Source organism: Erpetoichthys calabaricus, chromosome 11 (assembly GCF_900747795.2).
Source record: "Erpetoichthys calabaricus chromosome 11, fErpCal1.3, whole genome shotgun sequence".
NCBI lineage: Eukaryota > Metazoa > Chordata > Cladistia > Polypteriformes > Polypteridae > Erpetoichthys > Erpetoichthys calabaricus.
In genome coordinates this window covers 87,044,695-87,070,864 of record NC_041404.2, presented here as the reverse complement: position 1 = coordinate 87,070,864, position 26,170 = coordinate 87,044,695, and the positions used below count along the sequence as shown (strand labels likewise).

At 39.8% G+C, this 26,170-nt stretch overlaps 1 protein-coding gene across 1 annotated transcript; it reads right to left on the bottom strand.

The window, feature by feature from the left end:
- Positions 1 to 6,057: 6,057 nt before the first annotated feature.
- LOC114660683 (zinc finger protein 391-like) lies at positions 6,058 to 20,484 on the bottom strand. Its single transcript, XM_028813538.2, has 2 exons — positions 19,606 to 20,484; positions 6,058 to 14,036 (listed from the first exon to the last, which is right to left on the bottom strand). Exons 1-2 carry the CDS (start codon positions 20,090 to 20,092, stop codon positions 12,937 to 12,939), a joined length of 1,587 nt encoding a protein of 528 aa, XP_028669371.2. The 5' UTR covers positions 20,093 to 20,484; the 3' UTR covers positions 6,058 to 12,936.
- Positions 20,485 to 26,170: the final 5,686 nt, after the last annotated feature.

Sequence of the window (26,170 nt, the reverse complement as noted above, 5' to 3'; positions counted from 1 at the left end):
CAGGGTGTCACTATGTCTGTGTGGGTTTCCTCTCACATTCCAAAGAGAGGCACATTAGGGGAGCTGGAAATGCTACATTGGCCCATGGGAGTGTCGGTGTGTTCACCCTGCGATGGACTGGTGCTCTGCCAAGGTCTTGTTCTTGTCTTGTGACTGGTGGGTGCTGGGATGGGCCCCAGCTGCCCCACAACCTTGTATTGGATAAGCGGGTTAGGAAGGTGGATGGATGGAAACTCAGTAGGTTATTAAAAAAAAATATTGCTAAAAATGTAAAAGCATTTGAGGCAAATGTAAAGAAGAAAATGAAATGTATTATGAACAGTATTTGAAAAGTCAAATACGCATATTAAGTTTTGTAACAGAAGTTTGCAACAGTGAAGAGGTCAGGAACGATAGCTACAGGGAATATTCAGGTCATTTGAAATGATTTGAATATTATACAGAGTTAGGACCTATAAACAAGGGCGGATCTACCATCAGAGCAGTCTGGGTGTGTGCCAGAGGTCCGTGACACTAATCTACATTATCCCTCAACCCCACAAGATGAAATTATCAAGTCTCCATGCGCCGAATGCAAGAGTGCAAACACTGCGCTGCATCAGACGGCCGGGTGTCTGCGTACAACATTGTTAAAAGCCATGAAGCCACCAAGGGTCTGTAGGGGTCTTAATTCAGGCTTGTCTGTTAAGGTTAAAAAGGCTAAAACGATAGAGCATAGTAAATGATAACATTTATCCTACAGCTCTAAATAAGCCAATGAGTATACAGTATACTATGAAAACCTGATTACAGTATACAGTATGTATACCATTCATTTATCATCGGTAACCATCAAATTTACAAAGGTCAGAGCTAAGCCAGCTATGCACTGTTATGCTTCTAATGGTCATTCCAGGCTAGCATGCCTAAGGCCCCATCAGCACTAGTACATTTTGGTTTAAAAATGCAGAAACGTGTCTCCATTTTCACTTTTTTGTCCATACTACCCTGCTGTTTTCAATCCACGAAAATAAATCCTTCAAAAACTGCTCTCCAGAGCCAGACACATGAATATGGTGGCATTACGTTTTGGTATGGATGAGCAAAAATGAAGATATCTGAAAACGCAGAATAATTGTGCGCTGATTGGTTTGTGGTTCTTCCCTGATTGGATTCTGCTAATTACGGTGTTTCATTCCCTGGTCGGTCACCCTTCATGAAAGAAAACCATATGCAAACATAGCGGATGGAGAAGAGTTGCTTTCCATGGTACTTGTTGTGTTGCTTATCTGTATGCATTTAAATTGCATTTTGTCAAATCTTTAGAAATCAAGGTCAAGTGACTACTCACACTGCATGATACCATCGCCAGCTGTATATGTGCTTAAACTGCATAAGCATATTCAGTGCGATTAACACGAGAGAAATTCTTCTGATTGTGCGACAGCCCAATTGTGAGAGGCAATCGGGTATCACAAAACCCTCTTATACGGACCGTACAACGACACCCAATGAAGCTCAATTCGGACTCAGAAAATCCATCAGCGACTGCAAATTAGGCCTGAAATCGCGCAGGCCCAGTTTAACACGCCTGTGCTGCATGCATGCCCAGTGTAGGCAGACGATAACACCAGTTGTTTTATTATGGATGAAAATATTTTCATAAACTATGTGAAAAAGCTAGAGTTGATGAAGACAGTTTTTCAAGTAAAAACACCTTTTTTAAATGAACACGTAGTAGGGTGGATGTAGCCTAAGTCATGTCACAGTTAAATTAATAAATGTTTGTAAAACAGAGCATTGATGTAAGGCTCCCTCACCGGTGTATTAACAGAAGGACCACACCAGCTTTACGAGGAAGCAACAAGAGAGGCTGATAATGGAAGCGCATTTACATCTAATATTATTTAGTTTGATTTTTGAGAGACTATAAGCACCCAAGTTTCAGGGTATGGTGCGTGTGAGTAAAATGCTGCATTAAATACGAAAAGCAATGGGTTATGATGTTAGGCTCTTCATCTGAAATACTTGATATCAAAATCAGACACACACAGATAGAAACATAACAAGATTTGCTAATTAAATTAGAACAAGTTGATACCACTGAGTCAGAAAAATCCCTAATAACGGACAAGTGCGAAATTATAGTATTACTACTACAGGTGCTGGTCATAAAATTAGAATATCATGACAAAGTTGATTTATTTCAGTAATTCCATTCAAAAAGTGAAACTTGTATATTAGACTCATTCATTACACACAGAGTTATGTATTTCAAATGCTTATTTCTTTTAACGTTGATGATTATAACTGACAACTAATGAAAGTCCTAAATTCAGTATCTCGGAAAATTAGAATATCAATTAAGACCAATGCAAAAAAAGGATTTTTAGAAATGTTGGCCAACTGAAAGGTATGAACATGAAAAGTATGAGCATGTACAGCACTCAATATTTAGTTGGGGCTCCCCTGGCCTGGATTACTGCAGCAATGCGGCGTGGCATGGAGTCGATCAGTCTGTGGCACTGCTCAGGTGTTATGAGAGCCCATGTTGCTCTGATGGTGGCCTTCAGCTCTTCTGAATTGTTGGGTCTGGCGTATTGCATCTTCCTCTTCACAATACCCCATAGATTTTCTATGGGGTTAAGGTCAGGCGAGTTTGCTGGCCAATCAAGAACAGGGATACCATGGTCCTTAAACCAGGTACTGGTAGCTTTGGCACTGTGTGCAGGTGCCAAGTCCTGTTGGAAAATGAAATCTGCATCTCCATAAAGTTTATCGGCAGCAGGAAGCATGAAGTGCTCTAAAACTTCCTGGTAGACGGCTGCGTTGACCTTGGACCTCAGAAAACACAATGGACCAACACCAGCAGATGACATGGCACCCCAAACCATCACTGACTGTGGAAACTTTACACTGGACCTCACACAACGTGGATTCTGTGCCTCTCCTCTCTTCCTCCAGACTCTGGGACCTTGATTTCCAAAGGAAATGCAAAATTTACTTTCATCAGAGAACATAACTTTGGACCACTCAGCAGCAGTCCAAAGGCGAGACGCTTCTGACGCTGTCTCTTGTTCAAGAGTGGCTTGACACAAGGAATGCGACAGCTGAAACCCATGTCTTGCATACGTCTGTGCGTGGTGGTTCTTGAAGCACTGACTCCAGCTGCAGTCCACTCTGTGAATCTCCCCCACATTTTTGAATGGGTTTTGTTTCACAATCCTCTCCAGGGTGCGGTTATCCCTATTGCTTGTACACTTTTTTCTACCACATCTTGTCCTTCCCTTCGCCTCTCTATTAATGTGCTTGGACACAGAGCTCTGTGAACAGCCAGCCTCTTTAGCAATGACCTTTTGTGTCTTGCCCTCATTGTGCAAGGTGTCAATGGTCGTCTTTTGGACAACTGTCAAGTCAGCAGTCTTCCCCATGATTGTGTAGCCTACAGAACTAGAGCGAGAGACCATTTAAAGGCTTTTGCAGGTGTTTGGAGTTAATTAGCTGATTAGAGTGTGGCACCAGGTGTCTTCAATATTGAACCTTTTCACAATATTCTAATTTTCCGAGATACTGAATTTGGGACTTTCATTAGTTGTCAGTTATAATCATCAACATTAAAAGAAATAAACATTTGAAATACATCAGTCTGTGTGTAATGAATGAATCTAATATACAAGTTTCACTTTTTGAATGGAATTACTGAAATAAAGCAACTTTGTCATGATATTCTAATTTTATGACCAGCGCCTGTATTATTATACGTAGGAAGTAAAAATTATTATATATGATTGGATAATGGGGGGGTGGCACGGTGGTAGCACTGCTGCCTCGCAGTTAGGAGACCGGGGTTCACTTCCCAGGTTCCCCGTGTCTGTGTGGGTTTCCTCCGGTTTCCTCCCACAGTCCAAAGACATGCTGTTCAGCTGCATTGGCGATCCTAAACTGTCCCTAGTGTGTGCTTGGTGTGTGTGTGTGCCCTGCGGTGGGCTGGCACCCTGCCCAGGGTTTGTTTCCTGCCTTGTGCCCTATGTTGGCTGGATATTGGCTCCAGCTGACCCCCGTGACCCTGTAGTTAGGATATAGTGGGTTGGATAATTAATGGGTGGATGGATAGATAATGGGGGTGTGATGTGATACAAAGTGCACCTTTGGTGGAATACTGTACTATGAAATATTCATTGATTTATTTTCCTTATGGGTAGCTATTAGGAAATGACTGATTATCTGATTAATTTCTCTCGTACAACCTCTCCTTTATAGTAAGTATGAAGGGACGTTACATCGCAGCACAAAGCAGAGCACCACATAGTCCACTTTCTCACTTTGATTTTCTGTCCATCCATCCATCTTCTTAAGCTGCTTATCTAGGGCAGGGTCACAGTGTAGCTGATGTCTATCCCAGCAATCACAGGACAGAAGGCAGGGGCAACAGCAGTGCAGGGCACCAGTGATTTTGTGATTGTATTTTTCAGAGAGCTGTCCAGTTATAAACACCACTAGCTGTATGTAAACAGAATAATGATTACTACAATTCTGGGTCATTTAAAGACATCTACAGCATCCATCCATCCATTTCCCAACCCGCTGAATCAGAACACAGGGTCACGGTGGTCTGCCGGAGCCAATACCAGCCAACACAGGATGCAAAGTTCAAGATGCTAAACACATTAACACGGTTACTAACAAGTGCAGCAAACATGGCAGAATGAATTAGGCCTCAACATTAAAGCGACCATTGGTGCCATCTAGTGGGAAAAAATATACATAACATATTAGACCAACATTGAAGAGCACATACAAAGTACTATGGATGGATGCGCAATTAATTCCCATTCAATTCAGCTCAGGTTCAGTTTTTATTGTTCCAAGACATTTAGTTAATCAGCACTGCTTTTACAAAAAAAAAAGAACAAAAACTATGCCTATTAACAATAAACAAAATATAGTAGTGAAGACAGCAAATTATAATATTAAATCCTATTCATTACATATAAAAATGTAGCCAACAGTACAATTCAGCCGATGACGGCCATGTGGCCAAAAATTAAAGTATTGGGACACAATTTTAGAATGTGAATAAGTATATATACTGTACCTGCATAAATATATATAGATATAATGTATTTGCAAGATGAATAGCGGTTGGGATGAAGGGTACTTTAATCAGCTGCTTTTTATTCTTGTCATCCTCAATGCTACACTTGCAGGTCTGGGCTCTGTTAATTAAATATTGCAGATCTATGAGAGACCTTTTCATTTTATGCTCCATTTTAAAATTAAATTTTATCCATCTGCTGCTAACAATATGATTTCAAAATTAATCCAACAGGGTACAAGTTAAACCGGACTCAAAAAAAAAAAAAACCACTAACATCACGTTAGAATTCAAGTTAAAAAGACTTTGCTGCCTGAGAGCCCCTTTTTGTAGGTTGTGTCTCTCAGTTATGTCTACTGCTTGGTCTTTGATTGCTTGTTGTGTTCCTTTGTATAATCAATTCTCAATTTAGTTTTGATAACATTAAGTTGCAGAAGAACTTGTCACTCCAATTAACCCGCTCATCTGCCACTTGAGCCCGGCTCATTGCATTCACCTCATTCAGACATGAAGACAGACACAAAAGGTGAAAGAAGATGAGGGTCAGACATGCCACCATACACTCCCACTCATTTAACCCCATCTGTTAAAGAGTCTTTTAGCCACGCTACCAGTTTAAAGTTCAAATTAACTTATGTAGTAGGACTCTCTGCTAGAAGGTGGGCTGGGTGCTACTAAAGCTGGTGAATAACCTACAAACAGGACCTTTACATGAATTGTGACACCGCTCAGCTGGTTATACAACCCATGAAGCGGTTACAGTAGTGTCACTTATCCTATTAGCTGAAATGAAACTAATAAAGTTTGTGTTTTCTCTGTCAGCTAGCCTTTCATAAACATTTCAAATGATTTCTGTGTCAGTAACACCCCAGACACTAATACAACATCACATGTAGTCTTTGCTTTTAGTCACACCGATTACTTCAGCCTTCTGCTGTTCTAATGACAAGCTGAAGATAAACTTTGAAAGCTTAACACATTTATTTGCTTTTATTTTACATGAAACTATACCACTTTGATCAAAAAGTATTTCTTCCTCATCAGATATCTTTCGTTTCAAGTATTGTGCTTGCTCAGTGACATCATAAACAGAATAAATCCATCCATCCATCCATTTTCCAACCCGCTGAATCCGAACATAGGGTCACGGGGGGTCTGCCGGAGCCAATCCCAGCCAACACAGGGCACAAGGCAGGAACCAATCCCGGGCAGGGTGCCAACCCACCGCAGGACACACACAAACACACCCACACACCAAGCACACACTAGGGCCAATTTAGAATCGCCAATCCACCTAACCAGCATGTCTTTGGACTGTGGGAGGAAACCAGAGCGCCCGGAGGAAACCCACACAGACACGGGGAGAACATGCAAACTCCACACAGGGAGGACCCGGGAAGCGAACCCAGGTCCCCAAATCTCCCAACTGAGAGGCAGCAGCGCTACCCACTGCGCCACCGTGCCGCCCAAACAGAATAAATGCATCAGCTAAATCAAAGTCGGGGTAAAAACAGAAAATCTAATATAAATGTACTATTTGGATTATTATTTTCTGAGTGATGCTGGCCAGCCAGAGTTTTTAATACCTGTGCAGACACAGCTCAAATAATGTGTCAACAATTTCTGTTAAATTTCATCCATACTGCAGAATATAAATGAAGACCATCACAGAAGGCAGATCACGGCATTTTACTGTTACACGTGTAATTCTTATCTAACAGTGAGATCAAATATACAAACAAGCAGAGCTAACATGTCCCCCATAAATTCATACATCCAAATACAGTAACTCAACACATCAAGGACCCCCATTTCTTAAACGTAATGTGGTTTAAAAGTTACCAGCTTGTTTTATCCCACCACGTGAGATGATGTTGTTGTTACAAAATGCATCTGTTGAAATGCTGCCCAAAGGTGACACAAACTTAAAGCAGTTCACAAAGTCCCAGCAGGCCTTCCATTGTTTTCCTTTTGGACTGGCTGTAGTCTTTTTGTCATTTGCACTATAACTTACAGGCCTTCTTTCTAGTTGTGGTAATGGGGACACTGCATTCTGCAATAATTAATCTATTAAACTTAAGTATCACGTCCATCGTAACACTTGAATCAAGCCTAAGGACTCTGCACCTTAGCATTATGTACAAGTGTTACTGAGGCTGATCGTATTACTTTTTCAGTGGTTATTCGTCTTCCCCCTTCTCATTGTCCTGTGGTGGACTTGGTGTCATTGCCATTTTAATTTCTTCCGAGTTTGAACTGGCACCTTGGACAACATGCATCACTAACTTTTTGTTGGATTCTCCAGGTTTGTCTACACTGTGACAGATTGACAACTTTAACAAAATTATTAAATATATGCATAAATATTTCCTTCAGAGCAAATACTCTAAGTTGTTTTCATATTTAAAGTTTGGTTTGCATTCAGACTTGTCTTGTATTTGTATTATTTTTGTAAAAGGGCAGCACTGCACTTAAAGCTGCTTCCTCAGTTCCATAAAGCACCTCCTGCCCTGCTCACCTAACTCACATCCATGTTCCCTGCATCTGCTGGCTTTTCCTCCCACATCACATATAAGGTTAGTTGCCATCTCTAACCTTACATTCCTTCCACTGGTTCCTGCATTCCACCCAAAGCTGACAATCCATCCAAAAATGGCTAAAGAATCTCAGATGTTGCTGTTTATTAATTAACTGTTAATAGTGTGAGGCACAAGCTTTTATGGGGCTGTGCACATTTTAAGAATAAACTGAATTGTATTTGCACGATAATTTGCAGCACAATTCCAGTAAACCAAAAGTCTGTTGAAATACTCCACAAGTAGCACTACAGTTACAAAGAATGAAATACATACCAGGCCAGTCGTTTTACAAGAATAAAATGTTTTACTGTCAGTTCTATTTATAATACTAAATAAGTAATATATATTCCATCTGTATTCCATACTCTCTCCCACAAATGTGTTAGATGCTTCTTCACAAGAACAGAAGCTGTGGAAGTTCATGTGACAACTCAAAGTTCTTTAGGAGTGCTGGTCTCATGTTCTGAACTAAAGGCTCTGCTATCCACTACTATCTTGTTTGTTAGCCTCCATACAGGAGATCTGTGCTGATGACAGAGGCCGTTGGTGTTAAATGGCTACACATATCTGATCACATCTTCCCCCAAATGTAAGTCACTGCTGCTTAAAGCTGAAAACCAGAAAAAAACAAAAAGTTTCAGCTTCAAACATAAAACTATATGAATACTGTAATTGTTTTATTTTGAACCTTATTATGAAATAAGCAGAAGAGACATGTACAGACATCTGAATGTTTTTTTTTTATAATTTATAAATCAAATCTAACTAGCCATTGAATCATTGTCATTTAATTAGACGTATTCCCTCAGATTTGTCTGAAATCTTAGAAACTACCAAAATTGTGTTGCTTCTTAATGAAACAAAATAAATAAAGACTACAGACAGCATCTTTTTATTATTTTGCTTCACATCCATTCATTTATAAGATGTAAACAGAAAGGCAGGCAGCAGGTACAATGAAATCAGGAACTTCAACAAATGAATCACAACAAAAACCTGCAGCTCTCCAGAAACAGTCTGACACCTCATCTATGACTTAAAAGCAAACAATTAATAAAAAGAGATTGCTTTTAGGTAAGGAAACAACCTAAATTTTATCAGCTAGCTACCAACTGATGGTGTTCATTTTGAAGGTTAAAGATGAATGACCAAAGTCACATCCTCTTTGCCAACAGGCAAGGACACCAATTCCAAATTTACAGATATGAAGGTGATGCACAGATCACCTGTATGTTTGTTCTTACAAATTCCAACTTTACCTAAGCCTGTTTTTAGAAGTTTAGTTATCACTTTCATGGCACATAAACAATGCAATTCTAGTCAAACATAAGTGACAACTTTAAAATGGCCTTAGCAGTGGATTGGCATCTTGTACTAAACCTGCTGGGTAGATACGGGCACCAACTGACAACCCTCCACTGGATACGAAAATGGATAGATGATTAGACTAATGTAAGATTGCCTGAAAAATATTTTCTTTTTGTGAAAGTAATTACATTAGAAGAAAACACATCTGTTCATTCGATATTCTGACAGACCACAACAGTGTCCCCTGGTTTTTGCTTTCCTCGTATAGGCGGGTGCTCAGTTATTCAAGCCTGCTTGTGTTTCCTGGCATATGCAAGTAAAAGCAAATTACAGTCTCCACTAAAACCTGTAAAAATGCTTTTCAAATTATGTGATGAGTCATTTACACCCTTAATAGCCACAGTACTGTAGAAGAGCAAATAACCACACAGACACTTCAGCATTTACAGTATATTTACAAAAAGTCAATGCAAAAAAAAAAAAAAAAAAAACTAATTTCTTAAACCAAAGACACTCTGGCTTTCGATTAAGTAATCCCTTATTGCACATACTATTTTATATATGGACAGGAACCACAATCGGAAAACCAATATTGAGTGATCAATGGAGGTCTGCTTTAACACCACTATATATCTTTATATAGTGCTTCATATGTCCTTCTAGGAGGAGTCGGAATATTGCAAATTGGATTACAGCTCAAGAAATTATTGAAATAAACACACATCTGTAGTTGCACACAACTTTGGGTAAATAAAGTCAGAAGATGTAAAGTCATTCTGTACTGTAGATGCTCAAAGCCCCACATGTCTGGAATTCTACCACTAAATCTGTAAATTGAGATATAAACCTCTGAGACCCACATCTTTAAAAGCCGTATCGACAACTTCACTACAATATGAGCTCAAGAATGACTGACATTTTAAACAGTGACACTATTTCAAGGAATGGGATTCACCTTTTGTAGCCTGAGCCACAAACTTGTTCCAGCAGTTTATACCTCCGTGGAAATATTTTCCTCTCCATAGTACAAATGCCAAGGTTTGATGCTTCAACAAAGTATACACGACAAAACCCATATTAACAATATGAAGTGTATTACTGTTTTATTAATCAGTATTCTTGAACACATTTCAACTTCCCATATTAAAAACCAAAAGGTATTAATAGGAGACATTCAGCTTTTCTAACACTCGGGCTCAATGTAATGCTAAATACGCTGGAATACAAAAATCCCCTGTAACATTAGTAAGTTTTAGTTGGACTGGGGCCTCTTCGTGGATTATTGAACTCACAACAACTGCTCTTTTTTAACTTTAAACCCTTTCATTTTAGTAATTCTTGTGTGTGATTTCTTTGTTATAATCATTATGTATTTATCTATTGCGCTTCTGTGAAAGGACAGATTTTCCTCTTGGAACAAATCTACTTCAGGTCAGGGAGCACCCACCACACGACAAAACAGCTTGGGATCCTGGTTGGCAATACCCCAGACAGACACGCAGTCCAGTTCCACCCCCCAGAAATGACCATCTATCTGCACAGCCAGGTGGTACGTGGGCATCCCCTCTGACCTAGTCCACCCACTCAGGTCCTCAACAATGAGAAACCTGTGGGCCAGATCACCCTCAGAGAATCACACCACACGGCCATATGCAGGTAATGTGCCTCAATTAGCACTCCGTGAGCAACCACTCGTTTGACACAAAGTCAAATAAGCAGTACACAAGGATTCTCCAAAGAGACACAGTATCGAAGGAGTTCAGTCTTCGTCTCAGGTCACTGGGTAGAGCCCATGCCTAGCAACCATACTGCCAAACAGGAAGCACCAGGACTCTAAAGACTTGGACCTTCGTCCTTTTGCAAAGATATCAGGAGTGCCACACACCCTTTTCCAGCAACCTCATGACCCCCGCCCCATGCACCCTCAATCCATCTATTGACTTCACAGGAAATCACCCGTCCTTTTGCAAAGATATCAGGAGTGCCACACACCCCTTTCCAGCAACCTCATGAATCCCCCATGCACCCCCAATCCATCTATTGACTTCACAGGAAATCACCCGAGACATAAATGTTGCTGCCAAGGTAAACCTCTCAACAAGGTCAACACTCTCTCCGCAGACACAATGCTGATGGATGTGCCCAACAGATCATTAAAAACCTGGATCTTGGTTTTTATCCAGGACACTCGCAAGCCCAGACACAAAGACTCCTCACCATCGGTCCCTTGGGACCCCTGATCAAAACCTCCATTGACTCTGCAAAAATCACAGCATCACTGGCAAAGTCAAGTTCAGTGAACCTTTCTTCACCAACAGATGCCCCACAGAGGCTGGACCCCATGAAACCTGCCCAACACCAAGTCCATGCCAGCACTGAACAGAGTAGGAGCAAGAACACACCCTGATGAACCCAAGAATCAACAGGGATAAACGCAGATTTACTGCCTCCACTCTGTACAGCACTCACAGTACCAGTGTATAGGCCAGCCATCATATTCAGCAACTTTTGGGAGATCCTGCAAGTCTCAGGATATCTGACAGAGCAGCTCAATCAACTGAGTCGAACACTTCACAGAAATAGTCAAAGGCTGCCAAGAAACTCTGCCAATATTTGTATTTGTGCTCCATGGGAACCCTCAGTGCCAAGACGAAGTTGACTTCTTAGGCATAAAATCAGACGGCGCTGGTCGCTGGTAGGTGAGCAAGTGATCATGGATTCTATTGAGGATAACCCTAGCAAAGACCTTACCCGGCACTGACAGCAGTATTATCTCCATGTAGTTGCTGCAAGGTGATCACCTTTCCCTTTCCAGATAGGGATGACAAGTCCCATTGTCCAGTCAGTTGGGATGACACCCATCTCCAAAATGGAAGCAAAGATTGCTTGCAATGCAAAGAGGACAGCCTTTCTACCAGCCTGGAGAAGTTTACCCTGGATTCCACAGATCCCTGCAGCCTTCCCTACCCTCAGCTTGTTCACCACCTGTGCAATCTCAGTGAGACTGGGTGGATCACATCTAGAAGATCAGCCTCAAGAACCGTGGACCCAGAGACGTCCAACATCCTAGCAGGAAGATGAGGTTTAAACTGATGCTCAAAGTAGCCAGCCCAGCGGGTCGCAATTGTAATCTAGTTTTATCCAATCTAATTATCCTCTCGCTCTCAATGCTACCATGTTAGACTATGTATCCTACTGCCCTGAATTAGATAAACAAGTCAGATGCCTCATCTCCATATCTGTCTAAGTCCTGCTTATATAACCTACAAGTCTAACTGCTCCTTCCCATTGCAACAAGGCCTTAGTAAACCAAGTGTCTCAGCAATTCTTCCCATATAAACTTTCAGACATATTTTCTATTGTTTGCATTTTTTAAATGTAGGAAGCAATGAATACGTAAAGAGTAACCTCCAGGATAGGCTGGCAATCTGAAGGTAACAAAGTTGATTATTAACAATCTGTTTATTTCTGTCTTGGACAGGAATAATACCTCAGACCACCTCCTCCTCCTTCTAGCATGAAAGAAAATGGCCAAGCATATGAAGGTGTTGTTCTCAGGAAGGCATTCATTTCTATTTTTGTTTTCATTGCTGCACTGCTGATACCACGGTCAATCAGTAACACATGCTGCTCACTTCAAAAAAGTATAACTCTGAAGAAAAAAAACACTAAAAATATGAAAAATAAGTAAGCATATTAAACGTAGTGATATGAATTCTACCTAACATTCATAAACATTTCAACCTACTTAATCCAATTTATGGTCCAGAGCCAACCCAGGAGCTCTTGGCACATTCCATTCATAGATATACACACACAGAGCTAAGCAGTGCACAGCCATTTTGTCCAACACCATCCTCAACCCTGGTAAATGATACAATGAGCCCTAATATCATAAAGTGTGAACCACTTCCTTTAAAAGAAAAAATGCATCTATCAATTAAATCTGGATTTTGATGTATATACAGATGCATTTCACACTTTCCATTTTACAATCTGACATTTGTGCATTTTTAGTTGGCTACAAAATGTGAACCTCTTCCCACAGCCAGAGCACTGATAGGGCTTGTCTCCAGTATGGATACGTTGATGTGTCTTTAGGGTTCCTAGCTGACTAAAGCTTTTGTCACACTGGGTGCAATGGTACGGTGTCTCCCCAGTATGAACACGCTGATGTTTTTTAAGAGTCTCCAACCTGCTAAAGTTTTTGCCACATTCTTTACAGGGATAAGGTTTTTCCCCAGTGTGGATTTTCTGATGCCTTTTGAGAGTACCTAGACGAATAAAGCTAAACCCACATTCACCGCAACTATAAGGCTTTGTGTCCATGTGAATCAGTTGGTGGTCTTTGAGGTGTTTTACCTGGCTAAATCTTTTTCCACACTGAGGGCAAGGAAAAGGCTTCTCTCCCACATGGACTCTTCTGTGGTGCTTCAGCATTTCTGTACGACTAAATTTCTCACCGCATTGAGCACAGCGATATATTTTTTCCATGTTATGAACACGCTGATGTTGTTTGAGTGAAGAAGGCAAGCCAAAACTAGCACCACATTCACTGCAGATGTAACATGTGTCCTCTTGGCAAATTCTAGGGTGAACTTTTCGATTTATCACATACCCAACAGATGTTTCAGTCACACATGTACCTTTTAAAGATTTTGTAATTATATTGTTATTTTTAACTAACCCTATTTCCATATTTTCTTCTTTCCTTTTAGTTGGACGGCATTCTGAAACTTTTTTATTTGTGGAAACCTCGAACAGTCTAAGTGTTTCTTCCTTCACAGTAGCGGATTCTAATTCAGTACCATTCTCACCAAAACAGATGGATTCCAAATCAGAGTCCTCTTCTTTGATTAAGATACAAGTTTCTTCTACATTTGGGTGATTTTTAAGTCCTGACCTTTGCTTAGCTCGATTCTCTCCCTTAATCTGGAAATGCTCTTGAAAAAGGACATCCTCTTTAATCTGAGAACTTTCCAGATTCTGCTTACCATCAAAAACAGTGACACACAAATCATTTAAGAGCTGATTTGATTCTGGACAGAGGTCATTCTCTGTAAAGCCTTCATTACCTGTGAAGGAGAAAGTAAATTGACAACATTAGATACAATGTCAATATAAATAAATAAACAAATGAGCAAAGCAGAGTTATATTTTAGCCCAGGGGTGGGCAAATTCATTCCTGGAGGGCCGCAGTGGCTGCGGGTTTTTGTTCCAACCCAGTTGCTTAATTAGAAAACAATCCTTGCCAATAATTACATTTCATGGCTTGTTAGTGCTTTAACTCTGCTATGTCAAGTCACTCTCATATCCTAGATTTTTTTTCCATTCTAAGGATATCATCCAAATACTTTGAAGTGTAAAACGGATGGGTAATTCTCAATCCTTCACTTTTTTCTCTTCTTTTTCCTTCCAAGTATTTAATTAAACCAAATAGTGCACGATAAATACACACAGGTGTAAAGGGTAACAAGCAAAATGGATAACTGCTGGTTTCTTTTGTCATTTGCATCTTATTGCTAATAAGGAGTAATTAAAAACCAAGAATGCAGCTGTTTAAGACTTAAATAAGCAATAAGGGTTCATAATCTTAACGAGGGAGATAACTAAAATGAAGCAGAAGTGTTTCTAGAGCAATAAGTGCTTCTTATTAAGCAATTGGGTTGGAACAAAAACCTGCAGCCACTGCGGCCCTCCAGGAATGAATTTGCCCACCCCTGTTTTAGCCCAACTGCTTGTTCAAAAACTTCTCATATTTTCCCGTAAAGTTAACACTGTTTACAAAAATTAAAAAGTAAATGTTAAATAGTTTTCCCTTTCCTAACACAGGAATTCGACCTAGCCTCTAGGTCTCTCCCAGAATCAACTACAGGGATGTGGAGTGAAAAGGAGCGTGGCATGCAGTACAGAAAAACACAGAAATACCTAGCTGCAAATATAAATTCAATGTAGATTCAATTTAGCACTTTGACTCTGAAGCAAATACCATTGAAATGTTTAAAATAATTTAAACTCAGATCTACCAAAACTATCAATTTGTGAATCAGTTTACAGACACAAAAAACAATTTCACTGAATAAAATTTATACAAGATATAGTTCAAAAATGTGGAAAAACTTAACAGTGGAATAAATTAGCAACAATAGAACCCAAACCAGATTTAAGCATGACCATCATAATAAAAATCAGAGATTACTTACTGAATGCTACTTTGTGCAATGGGTGCTAAGAGGGGATCAACATGTCCTTCACAAGGCTCTGTCCTCTTCCAAGAAAATTTCACACAACAATTATTATGATTAGGACTTTTGCCTTGTAGAAGACAATCGACTATTATTTAAGTGGTAGTGAAAGGGGGAAAAAAAATCCTGCTGTAGCCCAAACCCCTATTTATTGACAAACATGTCGGAGTATGTCAGGGTACTGCAACATGCTCACTACATTCATTAGGAATGAAAAACACATATCCAAAATTATTGGAATCTTCTGTTCTCATTTATTTATGAAAGGCAACCACCGTAGTATGGCAAGCAGGTGGAAAGAAACCTAGAACTCAGATTGGAAGACATTTGGCCTGTTAAAGAAAAGTGGAATCAGAAGGGCAGGTTTACCAAAATTGTCTGAGTCTACTACTAATCATGAACCTGCCAACTGAGCAACTTTGACTGCTTTACTTTATGTATTAAAAGTAGTGCTGGGCGGTATACCGGTTCATACCGAAAACCGTTTTTTTATTTTTTTTATGATACGGATTTTTCTTATACCGCAACACCGGTTTAAATTGCCTAAACGACGTTCGGAACGTGGCGCAGCGGGAAACTGTTTAAGTGGGGACCTTTTTCACTGCTACACCGCTAAACACAGATTTGTTGCACTAGGGCTCTTTTTCACTGCTACACCACCAAATAGTGGGAGGTAGCATAGGTATTCTGCGCGGTGAAAATGGACAGAGAGCATTCTGAAACTGAACTAAAAGTAAAGTTGAACATGTGATGAACAGAAGAACAGTCACATCCGTCGCCTGGAGATACTTTAGTTTTAAAAGGTCAGATGTGTAAATACTGTTTCTATACTACTGGATAATACTGCAAGCCAAGTTGTACTTGTTTTTGTACTTGCTAGTGTATGTTTTGCTTGTATTCATTCTGCGATGTGCTATCGACTCGTTCAGAGATGGGCGCAACTCTGAATGGATGGCATAATTAAACATGTATAATGAAGATATTTTGTTCTGAACACTCCATCGGCTAAGTTAATAACTAGTTTTAATTTCACAAAGACGTTTATCGTGTGGTGATTAACACAAAGTATTTGATGTGCTGCATTAACTTGTGACGGGGTTTGAGAAAATCTAGTAAATTAAACATTGATTTTAGGATGAAGTTTAGTTTACAACATTCTACTTTAATTATAAAATAAACTGAGAATAAAATGGAAATGTCGACTTTAATCTTGACATAGTCAACATGTCGAATTTATTCTCGACATATAGTTTGTTTTTTTCTTCCGTGTCCATATTTTTTTTTCTTCACAGTGGCCCTAATGCGCTTCCATAGGGCTATACCACAAACAGCATTATAAATACAAGTTGCAATTTTTATTATTTATGTATATAGCTTAGCTTGAAGCAAGGTCCATATTAATGCAGTTTGCCTAAATGATGGTACAGTTGGTAAGATGTCATGACATTGTCATCACCAAGATTGCACTTGTTTTATTTTATTTTAATTTGGTGAATACTGTGTAATGCACCTGGGCTTGAAGCCTTGAAGTAATGGTGCAACTATCAGTAATACTATTATGTACTTTATTGTTATTATTTATTAGTTTAAATATTATGCAGTTTAATGATGGTAAAATTGTTTAAAAAGTCACTTTAACGTGTCAGTGGACAGAGATTGTTAACATTAACAGAAAGTGTAGTTGGTTTACAAAAAATATTTACTATTTATTCCTTTTCTAAGACCTGTTCAGTGCAATCCAACTTTTGACAAACACCTCTGGATATTTTACTAAGTCTAAATGCCTCTTTGGATGGTTGAAAATATGTTGTCAAAATCATAGTTTAAGCTTTTGCAAAATTTGTTCAATTAAAGGTTCTATATTTTGACTGCATCTGTCATGCAATGTGCTTCCTTCCCTTTAGGGCCACCCCCTTGAAAACTGTCACTTTATGGGGCCATACAAACCTGGATTAATACTTGTGTACACATTAAAATGTCTTTTTGTACGATGTACAATTCTCATAACAGTCTAATAGGTTATTCTTAGCCAGTCTACTGCAGTAATTGCAGTGGAAAATGTGGTTAACATCCACTCATGCATGGGGAAAAAAATACCGTCTAATACCGTGAAACCGGCAGAATTTAGAAAAATACCGTGATATAGAATTTTGGTCATATCGCCCACCTCTAATTAAAAGTAACACAAAAATTCAGACAAGAGTGTCAGTAGGCGTTGAGCACTAGGAACTATTCTGTAACATTTCAGTAATTATTTATCGCTCTTATGCTGATCTTTCTGATCATAAAAACAGGTCACCACAATAGCAATTTACAAGAAGAATTCATAATTAATTGCAGAATTATGGTATTGCGGTTCCTCTTTCTCTTGCACAATTTCGCTCAAAAACTAATCAGTAAATTGTCATCTTATAACAGGCTTAAGTTTTGAGTTTGACATATTTCCATCCAGCTGTTTTAGCTCTAGACCACCCTTAAGAAACTGTGGCACACAGATACTCACACACACCCATCATTCAGATATTGATGTTTTTGGTATCAGGGGATCCTAAAATGTCGATGTCTGCTGAAAACCAGAGATCGAAATTTTTGATGGATCTAAAGCATTCACGTCTCCCCCACAGACGACAGTTTATGGTAGAGAAGGGTGCAAAGCAAAAAAAATAAATCTACTGAGGTCATCTTTTCCAGAAAAGCAAGACTTAAAAATAGAGTGAGCTCCACAAGTATTTGGACAGTGACACAATTATTACTACTGTGTCTCTCTACCCAAGGATACTGGCCATGAAATGAAACAAAGGATATGAGCTTTTGGTGTAGGCTTTCAGCATTAAATCAAGCATATTTACAGAAAAAAAATGTGTGAATGTTATATGGATTACAGCACTTGTAAGAAACTAAGAGTAGTTACACAATTAACATTTATATACATATTTTCGCTTTTTTATTTAAGCTGTTTTCACATTACACAACATTTAGTCATGGGGAATGTCAGATTTGCTGACCACAGTTGAACTTGTCTTTGGACAATGTCAATTTAAATGATTGAAAATTGATGGGTAGGTCTACTTTACTGACCAAGTGACAATCTACCAGTGCAGTGAAGCTCGCCCCTTTTTGTCAGTCAGTCAGTGTCTATTCCGCAGAGCCCTGTACATTGTTGCTGGTGCTGTATGAAGGGTTAAAAGGTACAGCAAGATCAGCTGCAATCCCTGCCCTTTTTTTTCCATGACACTGTTTGTGAGGTCCTAAACACCACTGTTCCTTATTGCTTGTTACTGCATGCTATGCACCAGGACTTCAAGATGACCATTCCCTGGTTGTCAGCTCTAATTCAAACCTGTTCGATTTTGTCAGGCTAGTTTTATTCTGTCTCTGGCCATGTCAGACTACATGACCGGCTTCATAGGATTGCACCAGTGGCTGCCTGACTCCATAAGATTATGTAAATTCTACAAATGAAAATCACTGGAACAGTTGCATACTGTAAGATGGATTTAAATAACCTTTCCCTGAGTAACAACAGGGATAACAACTTCAATCTAAATATTTTAATTAAAGTAAAAATGTATCTGTGAAATGTATTGTTTTTAACACACAGTTTGGGCACCTTGGCTCATACAATGTCTGTGTGGATTTCCTCACACTTCATAAAGGTGTTTATGTAGAAGTCACAAAAATTGGCTTCTCTGATATAGCCGTGTATGCCATACGATGTAATAATGTATCATTCACAGGTTGTCCCAATCCTGCACTAAGATTCCACCAGGATACATATTGCTGCTCTATGACCCTATGATTGGGAAAGCAGGTTTGAAAAATGAATGGATAAGAAAGTCTGATTTTTGGTTTAATACAATATGATTTTTTTGAGGTTTCATTTTGCTTTCCAGATGAAGAAATCCTAACGGAGGACAAAAATGATGCCATACAGTAATAGGTACCTTCCAGAGAGTGAGAAATGCCAATGCCACAACCCGGACAAAATTGGACATGCAAGAACTGAGGGTGCTCTGCCATTCAACGCTGGTTGCGATCTTGTGCCCAGAACTTGTGATATTGGCTCTTCGCCTTGTGTCCCCACAATTGACTTTTTAAGATATAGTCGTATCTTCAGTTTTGAAGGACAAACTGGAGTAACTTATTAAATATTAACGTTTTTCATGATTGCACCGGATTTGATTAGCATTTGTTTAAATCACACAAATTAAACATACTTTCGGAGGCTGAATTTTTCGCCAAGAATGACCACCTGATTTCGTGTGCGCGCGCAATAATGAAAACGCGGCGCCAGGAACATTTCTGAACTAATAAATGTAAACACCATCGCTCCTAACTCAACTGCTGCACTGGTCTGTCGGTACCGCTGAGTCACACTCTTCTATCTCAGCTCACTGACCTCTGTCTCCGGTCATCCAGCGGCTCGGCCGGCGCTGTTCGAGTCGCACGCCGCAGGCATCGCCGTCGGCTGGTGGCGCTCGGAATCCCGAAGGATGCTTGTGGGCGGTTAGCCGAACCCGCGAACGGACACTTCTCATCGTCCGAGGTAGCGTCTCTCTGCTTTCTTCTGGAGAAGCGGGGAGGACGATTTCAACAGGGGAGGCGCAGAGGCGAACATCCTCGCGCGGCCGCCTTGGTCGCGCGAACCCCGAGCCGCCGTGAGCTTCAAGACCACAGCTGCTCCCACTCTGCAGGGCTTCCAGTCTCTCCGTAAGCCGCAGGATTTCGTGTTCCTTCTCAGATAAACCAAGGCGAAGGGCGGACAGCTGTCTGCTGAGGAGAACGGTCACCTCACACAACACAGTCTGTACGGCAGTCTTCACCGCTTGCTCCACGGTGGAGCTCAGCTCGTCATTAAAGAACAGAGATGACATGGTGACGTCCATCTTTTCCAGGCCTTCAAGTGACAAGAGGCTAAAACCCACTCAGCCGCACCAAACCGTGGCTTCACGAGACTATCAAGTCTCTTAACTGATTGAATGGCGCACTCAATCCCCTATCATTGATTGGTTGCTGCCATCTAGAGGGTGGATGCTTACTTACAGCTTTGTGCTCATTGCCTCCTGTGATTTGTTTTCGTACAGTAGGTTGACCGGTTTATTGGGTCGCCTGTCCAGAGTCGGTCCCGATAGCTCAAGGACGTCAAATTACCATGTTTTCATGTAACAACGAAACCTCTGTACATACTGTTGTATTCGCATCGTTTACACAAAAATCACTGTCCATACTGTAACAGCCGAGAACGCATATGACAGTGACCTTCGCCTACACTTGCCATGCGTGCAACAGCTGCAAACTCCTGTAGTGAAATTTCAGATCATTGTGAAAATCCAATTCCCGTGTGCTTTATGGGCTTTCGCATCTATCCGCGCGGAGAAGACATCGATAACGCATGTACAAAACAGAAAAAGAAATAAATTCTTTAAGGAGTCGCAGCGAACTGCCGTCGTGTCACGTTAATGCGCTGATTACAAATGAAAGTACCGGTCTTCAGAACTGCATGGTGACGGTCGTTTTGTACTTAAATAAAAACAATAACAAATGTTAAAGCGACATTTTCAAAAAGCGTTTAGCCCTATTTTCACTTGCGATCTAGATTATTATAAGCAGTCCGCAGCAACCAGACCACATATACCAAACAACATTTTGTAAAACTAAATCAAAAGAGGAAATCAACAAATACTAAATGCGTGCGTATATCTTCGCTTTATTACATTGAGCTTTCGTGTCTGTCTCTGCCCTGTAATATTGTGAGCTTGGCTGCGTTCTACACCCATCTACTTCATTAAGCACCTTAATAATAAATAATAATAAATTTTATTTATATTGCACTTTATATTTTAGCAATCCCAAAGTGCTACAGAGTAAAAATAGAATAAAAAAAAAAAAAAAAAAACCAAACAGAAGAGTCTATAAAATACTTTAACAAAATGACTTTCTAAAAAGATGACTTTTTAGGTTTCGCTTAAAGGCCTCAGTCGACTGTGGGGCTCTCAGGTAATCAGGGAGGGCATTCCACAGCCTCAGCGCCACCGATGAAAACGCCCTGTCACCCATGCTGCTGAGCTTAGTTCTGGGGACTTGAAGAGTGTTAGTGTGTACAGAGCGGAGGGAACGTAAGGAGTTATGAGGGGTAAGGAGTTCCTGTAGATAAAGAGGGGCATGTCCATAAATGCACTGATGGGTAAGAAGGGAGACCTTGTACTCTATTCTGAATGAAACAGGGAGCCAGTGAAGGGTTTTCAGGATTGGGGTGATGTGATTATACTTTCGCACCCTCATCAGGATCCTGGTAGCGCTGTTCTGAATATACTGGAGTCTCTGGATACTCTTGCCAGGAATCCCAATGAGGAGTGCATTACAGTAATCCAGCCTGGAAGAGACAAAGGCATGGACGAGTTTCTCTGCATCTGCCAGGGTGAGTAATGGGCGGAGTTTGGCGATGTTCTTGAGATGGAAAAAAGATGACTTACAGAGATATTTGATGTGGGTGTCAAAAGTAAGTTGGGAGTCCATTCTAACACCCAAATTAGTAACAGATGTGGAAAGAGGAATATTTTGGCCAGAGAAAGTAATACTGGTGATGGTAGAAGAGCGAAGATGATGTGATGTACCAACTAAGATGGCTTCTGTTTTGGATCTGTTCAACTGAAGAAAATTGAGCCTCATCCATGCCTCTATCTCCTCCAGGCAGGTAGACAATGTAGAACCTTATTATTAATTTTGCTGCGGAATGCGCACCTCCTTATTGAACAGATTAAGTTTAAGTATTAAACGTTGAGTAGATGCAATCATCTGAGTTATTTACAATCTGATTTTGACGGGACTCACTACTAAGTTAACGCCGCTGTTCTGAGCATCGAAATGTGCGCCAAAGGTGTTTGGCACATGCGCAGTACAGTTGTGGCCAAAAGTTTTGAGAATGACACAAGTATTGGTTTTCACAAAGTTTGCTGCTTCAGTGTTTTTAGATCTTTTTGTAAGATGTTTCTATTGTATGCTGAAGTATATTTACAAGCATTTCATAAGTTTCAAAGGCTTTTATTGACAATTAAATTAAGTTTATGTAAAGAGTCAATATTTGCAGTGTTGGCCCTTCTTTTTCAAGACCTCTGCAATTCGCCCTGGCATGCTGTCAATCAACTTCTGGGCCAAATCCTGATTGATAGCAGTCCATTCTTGCATAATTAATGTTTGGAGTTTGTCAAAATTTGTGGGTTTTTGTTTGTCCACCTTCCTCTTAACACAAGTTCTCAATGGGATTAAGGTCTGTTGAGTTTCCTGGCCATTGACCCAAAATTTCGATGTTTTGTTCCCCAAACCGCTTAATTATCACTTTTACCTTATGGCACGGTGCTCTACCATGCTGTAAAAGGCATTGTTTATGACCAAACTGTTCTTGGATGGTTGGAAGAAGTTGCTCTCAGAGGATGTTTTGGTACCATTCTTTATTCATGGCCGTGTAACTGAACGTGTAAACCTGGAGATCTCAAAATTGATTTCTTTCTCTTGCATGTCGAACAATGGAAAAACTATATAGTATCAGAGGATATAAATATATAGCTACAAAGAAACCAAGCTTTGTGAAGCTGACAAATGTTTTACTATAAAATCGCTAAAAATCCACATCTCTAAAATATAATCGCACTGACAAATACACACACTCTGTTGTCTAAAAAAACACTTTCACTCTTTTTATACTGCTAGCGTTGTGCATACAGGTAATACAGGCAATCACTACAAACGGCAATACTCAAATTAAGCCTTTCTCTTTTGTTCCAATACCGCCACAAATACACCAGGCAGCATCAGTTAGTGGTGGTGGGCAAACTCAGAACCCCATAGCTTCAACAGAGGGCTCTCATTATCAAAAATAACAAAAAAGCCTAAAGAATTCAACTTTACACAGCTTTGCATAAGAGTAAACATTTTCAGCTAGACCTTAAACAAACTTTTTTCCATTTCAGGTAACCACTATACAGTCCATATTGACTAAACTTATGCTTGCCTCCAGAATACAGAAGATGCATCTAACTGCAGCCTGCAGTATCTGTGGTAGATCATGTAATACTTACAACCACAGTCACAAAAATCCCTATGAGTCAGATATCCCTCACGCAACCCTAATCTTACCCACAGTGCAACCAGGCATGTGATGGGTGTTTCATGACTGATGTTGTGGGCTTTTTGTGATGTTGGGGCGTTATGTGACTGACCTAATAGGTATTGCAGGCTGTAATTACGCTCTTTTGGAATACAGAAACATTTAGAAGTGGAACGCCTCTTTCCCCAACTGTTGATGCCCCTTCCCTCACCTTTTGACACTCATCGGTCATTTAATTTCTGTTAGTTTTGGCACAATTAAAGCGTGGTCTTGAATCAAAATGCAATGCACACAGAGCTGCTGTTGGTCTCTCGTCTACAAAAAAATCCAGAGAAGAGTGACTAGGCCGATTTCAGGACTACTGTACAGGGCATGAGTTAAGAGGAAAGATTAAAAGAGCTGAGCCTTTTCAGTTTAAGTAAAAGAAGATTAAGAGGAGATATGTTTGAAGTGTTTAAAATTATGAAGGGAATTAGTTCAGTGAATTAAGACTGTTGTTTTAAAATGAGTTCATGAAGAAGACAAGGACACAGTTGGAAACTTGTTAAGGGTAAATTTCACACAAATATTAGGAAGTTTTTCTTCACACAGGGAACCATAGACACTTGTAATAAACTACCAAGTAGTGTGCTAGATTGTAGGACTTTAGGGACTTTCAAAACCAGACTTGATGTTATTTTAGAAGAATGAAGTGGCTAGGACTGGTAAGCTTTGTTGGGCTGAATGCCTTCTTCTCGACTAGATTATGGTAATGTTCTAAGCGAAATGCATCTGCTTTACTTTTAGTCATGAGGTTCAAATATGAATACAAATTAAAATACAATTCACTTTTGTATTAAATTTTAAACTGACAATAAAATTGTCGATCATTTGGTTGCTATGTTTTTAATTATGAAACCATAAGGCCATGCCAAACTGAAATGTCCCACTTGCATATGTATTGCATTTCATCATACTTGCATTTAATTTTGGCACAAATAATCTTCCGTAGAGACCAGACAGGGCATGAGTGTGAGTAATGAGCAAGAACCAATCACAAAAGTGCCATGAAATAAGCACAGACCAATCAGAACGCAATTAGAGTATTGCTTTCAGAAAGATGTATTTACTGTACGCTCATCCTCACCAAAACACTGATTCTACATTTTCAGAAGTATCTGGCTCTGGAGAGCGTTTCTGAAAGTCTTAGCTTTCAGGGGTCAAAAATGATGGGTTAGTGTGGACAAAAGGCGAATGTAAATGTAAATGCATTAGTGTGGATGGTGTCTCAGTCACAAGGCAGGATTCAGCCCTGGATGGGGTGCTGAATTTATGACCTGACATTTATGTAACATTGGAAAGGCCATAGCTGAGCAGGGCAGCAACATAGACACATCAACATTGACGTATATAGCACATTTATATACAATGAGAATATGGCTCAACTGCTGCTTTACAGCTAACAAAACAGACAATATTAAAGTCTAATAAATATACAAGACCACCAGCATATTTTTTGTAGTGCTAAATCACACATCAAATGCCTCAATCTTTAATAGGCTCTGTTTGACAACTCTCCATCCTTAGACTCTCTATGAAGACAAGAAAAATAAACTCAATAAATGACTGCGATAGTCATACACCTCAATAAGAGATGACCATATCCAGAAAACCAAGTCCATCACATAGGCTTTGTATTGGTTAGTCATAAGTAACAAGTAGAATGGTTCTAATAGCAAATAACAGAAATAATAAAAGAACAGTGCAAAAAAGATTTAAGAAATAAGAATGTTAACATTCAGGATAATGTAAGATTAAAGAGGAGCTGTCCCTAGTCCATTGCTTATAAATGGAGAACTTGTGGAGTAGGTCTCCAGTTTCAAATTCTTGGGGTAAGACTTCTTTTGGGACGCACACATCTCAACCATCACCAAGAAGGCACAGCAACACCTCCTCTCCCTTAGAAGACTGAAGAGAGAAAAGGCTGCCCTAGGACGTTCCTGTAAACATCTATCGATGCACAGTGCAGAGTGTACTGACATACTGCATCACAGCATGGTATGCCAATTGCACAAGGAAGTCTTTGCAACAGGTTATCAGAACTGCCCAAAGCACCATGGGCACAAAGTTGCCAGTAACCGAAGGAGCTTTATCTGTCCAGGTGTCAAAGAAAGCCTTCCAACATAATCAGAGAACCCACTCACCCTGCACGTCATTTCTTTAAATTGCTCCCTTCTGGGAAATGATACAAGATTATCTATGCACACACCACAAGACTGAAAAACAGCTTCTCTCCCAAAGCTGGTAATCTTAAATATTACATCACACTAATTAACCTCTCATATGTGCAATATTTAGTGTAATATATGTGTAATATAGATTGTGGGTTCGCTTCCCGATTCCTCCCTGTGTGGATAGCGCTTTGAGTATTGAGAAAAGTGCTATATAAATGTAATGAATTATTATTAGACACAGATTACGCTGTATCTTTTTTGCACCTTATTCTCATGTTGTTACATATTTTTCTTTTTTTACATTTACAGTTTATTTACTTATAATGCAGAAGCTGTGTTACCTGTCTAAGATGAGTTTAAATCTAAGTAATTAACATCATAGTAATTAACACTAACATTTGCAGTGCACCATGCAACACATACTGCATGTCTCTGTTATAAACCATTTAGTAGGGGATTCGTAAAAGCGGTGCTAATGTTTGTGATGCACCATCTTTTGGAATAACAGAGAAATAGCAACCAGACAGACACATAGACACTTATGCTTTTATTGAGGTGGATGTTGTTTTAAGGGAGACTCAGTAAATACCATTCTACTCTCATTGATTGCTGTCCTTCAGTGTGTGATGGACGGTCATTGCCATTAC

What these genes read in the sequence shown, in the direction of transcription:
- LOC114660683 (XM_028813538.2), bottom strand. Translation starts at nt 20,092, where the DNA reads ATGGACGTCACCATGTCATCTCTGTTCTTTAATGACGAGCTGAGCTCC. An exon ending in CTGGATGACCGGAGACAGAG is followed by an intron (nt 14,037 to 19,605) that starts GTCAGTGAGCTG and finishes TCTCCTTCACAG; the next exon opens with GTAATGAAGGCTTTACAGAG.